Genomic DNA, 7247 nt, shown 5'->3' on the forward strand with positions numbered 1-7247 from the left:
CGGGCTGCCCCTGTCCCGCGGCTGCCCCACGGCGCGGGCGGGCTGCCCCACGTGGGCTGCCCCTGTCCCGCGGCTGCCCCACGGCGCGGGCGGGCTGCCCCACGCGGGCTGCCCCTGTCCCGCGGCTGCCCCACGGCGCGGGCGGGCTGCCCCACGCGGGCTGCCCTGTCCCGCGGCTGCCCCATGGCGCGGGCGGGCTGTGCCCCGCTGCCCTGCCCCACAGCCGGCTGCCCCTGCCCTGCCCCGGCTGCCCCCCACCCTGCTCTCTCCCCCGTGCCCCCCAGGCGCCGTCCTGTGCACCGTGGGCCGCCTGCCCCATGCCCGGTGCCGCTGCCCTGCGTTAGGTAACGGGCTGCGCCGGGGCCCCTGCGGAGCTGCTGGCCGTGCACGCTGCGTGCCAGCCCCGCTGTGCCCCCTGCCACCCCCTGTGCCGCAGGGCACCCCGGCAAGCAGCGGGGAGGCCGCCCGCCGCCCCGTGTCCCCGCAGGAAGGTGCGGGCGCTCTCCCGCCTGCCAGGACGTCCTTGTGCAGCAATGACTTCCGAGAGCGCGTCCGGCCCTGCCGCGGCTCCCGCCGGCGCCTGGCCCCGCAGGGGCTGCTCCACACGGGAGCTCCCCGCTGCTCTCTGTCGCCACTCGGAATTTCGTGTGAATTTGGCCTCTGGCTGCCCTGCCATCCTCCCTGTGGCTCGGCCGGCGCCTCGAGCAGAGCCTGGGGCTCTGTCCGGCTTCTGAGCAGAGCTCGCGGGTACCTGTCAGCTGTGGTTGGGGCCGCGCTTGATCTCCCCGGGCCCTGCCCCGGCCGCGGCAGCAAGGGCCCTTGTGAAGCCGATGCCCCATGCTGGGAGCGGGAGGGAAGTGACCCCAACGTGTCACCTCCCCGCTGGCCGTGCTGGCCTTCAAAAGCGCCCTGACAGCCCCGCTCAGCAAAGCCTCTAACGAGGTGGCGCCCGGCTGTGCAGCGCCGCGCGTCCGGGCGCGCGGGGGGGAGCCGCTGCAGCCGCCTGCGCCGCCGCGGCCGTCCCTGTGTTGTGGCCGTCCCTGTGTTGTGGCCGTCCCTGCGCCACAGCCGTCCCTGTGCACGGCCCCTGGGCCCCTCGCTGCCCGCGTGCCGCGGGCTGCCGGGCAGCGGCGCTTCGCGTGGCCGGGAGCGAGGCCCGCGCGGCCGGCAGCGGGGCCTGCGCTCACTCCTTCCGCCTGCAGCGCGGGCGGCAGAAGAGCCGTGGGCTTTGCCTGGCACGAGCTGTGCTCGGGCTCAGCGTGCCGCACGGGCCGGTCCCCGCGGTCCTGCGGCGCTGGCCTGCCCCACGCGCGCTCGGGGCTCGCCTGCCCTGCGCTCCCCGGGCTGCCTTGGGGTGACCCTTCCCGCCGCGCCAGGGCTGCGGGAGAGCCTTTCCCTGCTTCCCTCCCTGCCCTCCATTTCCTGAGCTCCTACAATACCTCCTGCTCCTTAACCCTTCCGCTGCCGCCCGCGCTGGAGCCCAGCGGCGCTGCTGGCGCCGGGCCCGGCGGAGCCCCGCACTGCCCGGGGGCGCCGCGTCCGCGCCCCGCCTGAAAGGGCCTCCTTGTGCCTGCCAGGAGCGGGGACAGGGGGAGCGGGGGGCTGAATGGGGCCACTGTGTGCGAGGCAGCAGCCCGGCACTGCTGGGGGGGGGTCGCTTCCTGCCTCCGGGCAGCGCAGGGATAATTAAACCTGAAAGGAATTGTGAGCCCGCAGCTGTGGGGAGGGGGCCCTGCTGTGGGGAGGGGGCCCTGCTGTGGGGAGCGGGTCTGGCCATGGGGAGCATGAGGAAGGAGCTGCTGTCTCAGGTGTCCCCGGGTGGCAGCAGGAGGGGTGTCTGGGATGGCCCAACCTTTTATGAGCTTCTTGTAGGAGCTGCACTATGCTGACTGCAAAAAGAGAAGGTCCCCAGCGGGCACGGATGGAGTGGGGATGTGTCCCTGTCCCCGTGGGGCTGGGGCTGCAGGGCCTTGCGGGAGAGCCCTGGGGGAGCGGCGGGCTCGGGCAGGCCCTTGGGCTGCTGCAGGCGCCCGCTGTGCCTGCCGTGTGGCTGGGCACGGCCGAGAGGTCCGAGAGGGCCGGGGAGCCTCCGCAGGGCTGTGACTCTTGCCTAGGACCTGCTGCTGGCGCCGCCCCGGCAGCCTCTGGGTCCCTCCGTGGTTCCTTGGCCAGTGTTTTGCCCGTGTGGCCACAAGCCCAGCGGTGGCGTGTTCTTCTCCTGCAAGGGGGCCTGCAGGAGCCCGGAGCTGGGCCTCTTTCCTTTGCAAGCCCAGGAGAGGGAGAAGGGGAGCGCTGGGAGGTGGATTTGCCGGCCGTGACCCACGCGCTCTCTGTTGCAGGACGCGCTACATCAGCACGGAGCTGGGCATGCGGCAGCGGCTGCTGGTGGGCGTGCTGACCTCCAAGAGCTCGCTCAACACGCTGGCCGTGGCCGTGAACCGCACGCTGGCGCACCGCCTGGAGCGCCTGCTCTACTTCACGGGCACGCGGGGCCGCAAGGTGCCCCACGGCATGACCGTGGTGACGCACAGCGACGAGCGGCCCATCTGGAACATGTACCAGACCGTCAAGTACCTGCTGGACCATTACGTGAGCGACTTCGACTGGTTCTTCCTGGTGCAGGACGATACCTACACGGAGGCGCACCGCATCAGCCGCCTGGTCGCCCACCTCAGCATCGACACCCAGCTCTACCTGGGCCGCCCCGAGGAGTTCATCGGCGGGGACACCGAGGGACGCTACTGCTACGGGGGCTTTGGGTACCTGCTGTCCCGCAGCCTCCTGCTGCGCCTGCAGCCGCACCTGGAGAGCTGCCGCAACGACATCCTCAGCGCCCGGCCCGATGAGTGGCTGGGCCGCTGCATCATCGACTACACAGCCATCAACTGCGCCGAGGAGCATGAGGTTCGTCCTGCAGCGGGGCTGGTCTCCGAGGGTGCTTGGGCCCTGCCACCCCCGCCGGGCCTCTTGTCTCACCTTCCCTTTGCTCTGAGCAAAGCCTCTGGGCAGCGTCTCGCCAGCCCCCTGCGCTCCCAGGAGCGGCGGCGCTGGTCCTGGGTGCTGTTCTCCCTCGAACTTGCTTTGCTTGTCCTCAGTGGGGTGGGCTGTAGGTCTGGATCAGCTGTAGCGTGTCTCTCCTTGCTCACACAGGGTCTGCGTTACCAGTACTTCGAGCTAGGGAAGAACACAGATCCGGAGCGGGAGACTGACCCGCGTTTCCAGAACGCGTTCACTGTGCACCCTGTGTTGGACCCTGTCCAGATGTACCGGCTGCACAAGCACTTCGCACAAGTGGAGCTGGAGAGGACCTACCAGGAGATCCAGCAGCTCCAGGTGAGGCTTGCCTGGGAGGATCCAAGCTCCTCCTGCCATCCGTGTGAGCTTTTCAGCCTCTATCTGTCACCTTTTCCCTCGACTGTGAACTTTTTTTTTCAGTCCTGGAGCTGTTTTGAGGTGGCATCAGCTGAACTTTTGTGACTCGGGCACAAATTTGCTCCGATGTTGTGTGCAGAGCGGTCCTTAGGACCACTGCCCCTGCGACTGGAACCAGGAGGTTCTGTCTGTCATTTTGTCTGGGCCATGTGGACCCTTGAACCCGTGTCAGCTCTTGTTGAATTTCACTGCACGATCTTGACCTCTCAGCACATGCCGGTGTCTTCTGACCATGTCTTCTGTGCAGTCAAGCAGGCCGAGAGCAGCCTCGGGCCTGAGCGGATCCTGGAGCTGTGGCAGTGCGGGGTGCCCGGCCAGCAGTGCGCCAAGATCTGGCAGCAATCTGGCTGGGGTGGGACAAAGTGCAGTGAAACCAGCTTATTGTTTCCTGCGTGCTGCTCTGGGGAAACCCTGACCCGCTTTTGCTGGAGTTGGTCCGAGAGTAGCACAGACTTAGCTACTCCTTTAGCTACTCCTGCCCCAGACAGCAGTGCCAAATTTCTGAATATCATGTGTTAGCAGAGGAGGCCTTGCAGGAGAAAACTGCAAGTCTTGTGTGTGCCCACCTTGGCGTGACTCCTCTGTCTCTGCTTTTGCAGCTTGAAATCCAGAACTCCAGCAGCCTGTCCGCGGATGGGGACCACAGTGCCACGTGGCCCATTGGCATTCCTCCCCCTTTCCAGCCCAAAACCCGCTTCGAGGTGCTGCGCTGGGATTACTTCACGGAGGAGCAGGTGTACGCGTGTGTGGATGGCTCCCCCAAGTGCGACCTGCACGGCGTGGACCTGGCAGACGTGGCCGATGTGGTGGCCACTGCCATGGAGGAGCTGAACCGCAAGTACCAGCCCGTGCTGCACATCCGCAAGCAGCAGCTGGTGAACGGGTACAGGCGCTTCGACCCCACGCGCGGCATGGAGTACACGCTGGACCTGCAGGTGGAGGTGGTCACGCAGAAGGGGCACAGCCGCTCCGTGACCAAGCGCGTGCACTTGGTGCGCCCCCTCAGCGAGGTGGAGATCATCCCCATGCCCTATGTGACCGAGGCCAGCCGCATCAACGTCATCCTGCCGCTCACGGCCCACGACCGGGACTACGCTGCCCGCTTCCTGGAAACGTATGCGGCGGCCGCCTTTGAGAACAGCGAGAACGCCGTGCTCACCTTCCTCTTCATCTACGACCCCTTCGAGGCCCAGCAGGTGACCCAGAACGACATCTTCGCCCCAGTGAAAGCCCAGATCACTGAGTACGAGCGCAAGTATGCAGAGGTGAAGATCCCCTGGATCAGCGTGAAGACAGATGCGCCTTCCCAAATCAAGGTCATGGACATCATCTCCAAGAAGCACCCTGTGGACACGCTTTTCTTTGTGGCAGGCGTGGGCACGGAGGTCACCACCGACTTCCTGAACCGCTGCCGCATGAACACCATCAACAACTGGCAAGTCTTCTTCCCTATCCACTTCCAAGGCTACAACCCTGCCATTGCTTACCACAACCAGGTGCCGCCCGCCACGCTGGACCTGCTGCGGGACGCGGGGCGCTTTGACCGTGACGTTTTCCACGAGGCCTGCTTCTACAACGCCGACTACATGGCGGCGCGCACCCGCATGGCGGGCGACGTGCAGGAGAACGAGGACATCCTGGAGACCCTGGACATCTATGATATGTTCATCAAGTACTCCAACTTGCACGTCTTCCGAGCCGTAGAGCCTGCCCTGCTGCAGCGCTATCGGCACCAGGCCTGCAACCCCCGGCTCAGCGAGGAGATCTACCACCGCTGCGTGCAGAGCAGCCTGGAGGGCGTCGGGTCTCGTTCCCAGCTGGCCATGGTGCTTTTTGAGCAGGAGCAGGGCAACAGCACCTGAGCGCGGGCACGGGGGTGCTGGCCCTGCCCAGCCTCCTGCTGCTCTGCTGCCCGGATCTGCCCCCTGGGCATGGCTGCAGTGGTCACTGCTGGCTGGTGCCAGAGCCCGCGACTCCCCTGCGCTGGTGCTGCCCAGGTAGAGCTGGGCCTGCCCAGCCTGGGCAGTCTGGCACGTTCCAGAGCAGCTGTGGCCTTGGCAGACCCTCCCGTGAGGTTGGGTTAGGGTTACTGAGCTCAGAGCCGGGACATGGGGGTTCTCACCCCGGAGCTGCTGCCTCTGTTCCCTCCTGCTCCTGGCTGTGTCGGCTGGCGGGAGGCGCAGATCTCTTCTGTCCCTTGCTTTGTCTGTGACCTGCGCCATCCCCAGCCCCCCCAGCCCAATACACACCGAGCCGGAGGCTCCTGCTGTGGGGCTGCGACTGCCAGGAGTTGCCAGCTGGGGCTTGGGAGCTGCCGTGTTTCCCCCTCGCCCCCTGACACAGGGCTGCATTTGCTCCTTAGCCTCCTCGCGCTGGGCCCTCTTGGGGTGCTAGGACAGAGAGGAGCAGAGCACTTGGCCCCTGTCCCCGGGGGAGAGGTGTGACCCTGCACCCGCCTGCAGGCTGGAGAAGGGGGAGGATGGACTGGGGCACGTCCGACCCCAAAAGAGCAATAAGGAGGTTGGTTTCAGCATATGCCACTTGGTAACCAGACAGCAAGCTGAATCCTCCAGGCTGGTGAGGGGTTCCTGGCCCCAGGATCCCCCAGGATCGGCCTGTGCAGGAGGGGAGCCAGGGATCCTGCTGTGTTCACTTACCACGAGCTGCTCCCCATGGGAACCATGACCCAGGCCGTCTCGGCCTTCGTAGTGTCGCTAGGACGTAGGAGGCTACAGCCTTCAGACAAGAGCCTCCTGCCGGAGGCTTGAGCCCTTCCTGCCACCACCCCGGGGCCCGGTGTGGGCCTGCCCCGTGGTCCCCGTCCCCGGGGGCACCGCTGCCCTGTCACTGCAGAAGGGGCCCTTGTGCACGTGGCCTCTGCGGCCCTTCCTTGGGGCTGACCCCCTCGGCTCGGCGTGGGGCAGAGCGCGTGGCGCCTGGGGGGCAGGACGGGGCGTTCGGCTGCGCGTCTCCTAAGGAGAAACGACGGAGGAGCTGCTCTCTGCTCCTGGTTTGTATTTAATAGTGGGGACGGGAGGGTGGGGGGTTGTGTTTACACTAATAAAATGGAGAGATGAACAAGCTGGCCTGACTGCTTCTTCCTTGGGCCGGGCCTGACATGGCGGCCTAGGCTGGGGCTGAGCCTGAGCTGTCCCGCGCTCCGGGGAGACGGAGCCGAGCGGAGCGGCCGCTCCGGGGAGATGGAGCCGAGCGGAGCGGCCGCTCGGGGCAGAGGGGCTGGAGCGGGCGCGAGCAGCGGGACTTGTCCCCTTGCTGCCCCCTCCTGCACCCAGCACAGCTCGCAAGGGAGCTCCTGGCCACGAGCCGCAGCCAGGCGCCAGTTCGGGTCACTGCTGGTGCGTCCTCACTCCAAACTGGTCTTAGCCCTTCATGGTCTGTTCTGCATCCTGGGCCTAGTTTAATGCTATCCTTTGGGGCAAAGCACTTCCTCTTGGCCTTTAATCCTGCTGCAGCTCTTAGCACATACAGCTGCTACTCGTGTTAGGAGAAAGGGCGAGTAAACATCCCCTTTTTGTGCTGTTCCAGGCATCGTTATTCTGGATCCACGTGCTCGTCCCACCGACCATTTGGTCACCACTTTTTACAAGCGGAAGAGCCCTCCTTTATTTATCCCCCCCATATGGGAGCTGTTCTCGCCCTCCCTCTCCCTGCCCTCGGTGCTCTCACTGATTCCCTGGAAGCACCTTGGGAAGCCCGTGGGATGCGGGTGCGCCTGCCATGCTCCACTTGGGAAACAAATGTCTTTGTAGGGCAGCTGCGTTCAGCTCCTGCTCCCCAAACTTCCCAAGCCAACA

At 66.1% G+C, this 7247-nt stretch overlaps 1 protein-coding gene across 1 annotated transcript; it reads left to right on the forward strand.

Moving 5' to 3' along the window:
* The first annotated feature begins 2343 nt into the window (after positions 1-2343).
* CHPF (chondroitin polymerizing factor) lies at positions 2344-6159 on the forward strand. The gene is made up of 3 exons (XM_026035048.1): positions 2344-2904; positions 3151-3333; positions 4032-6159. Exons 1-3 carry the CDS (start codon positions 2368-2370, stop codon positions 5292-5294), a joined length of 1983 nt encoding a protein of 660 aa, XP_025890833.1. The 5' UTR covers positions 2344-2367; the 3' UTR covers positions 5295-6159.
* Positions 6160-7247: the final 1088 nt, after the last annotated feature.

The sequence above is a fragment of the Nothoprocta perdicaria genome, unplaced genomic scaffold (assembly GCF_003342845.1).
Source record: "Nothoprocta perdicaria isolate Ctin4 unplaced genomic scaffold, notPer1 scaffold_0, whole genome shotgun sequence".
Taxonomy (NCBI): domain Eukaryota; kingdom Metazoa; phylum Chordata; class Aves; order Tinamiformes; family Tinamidae; genus Nothoprocta; species Nothoprocta perdicaria.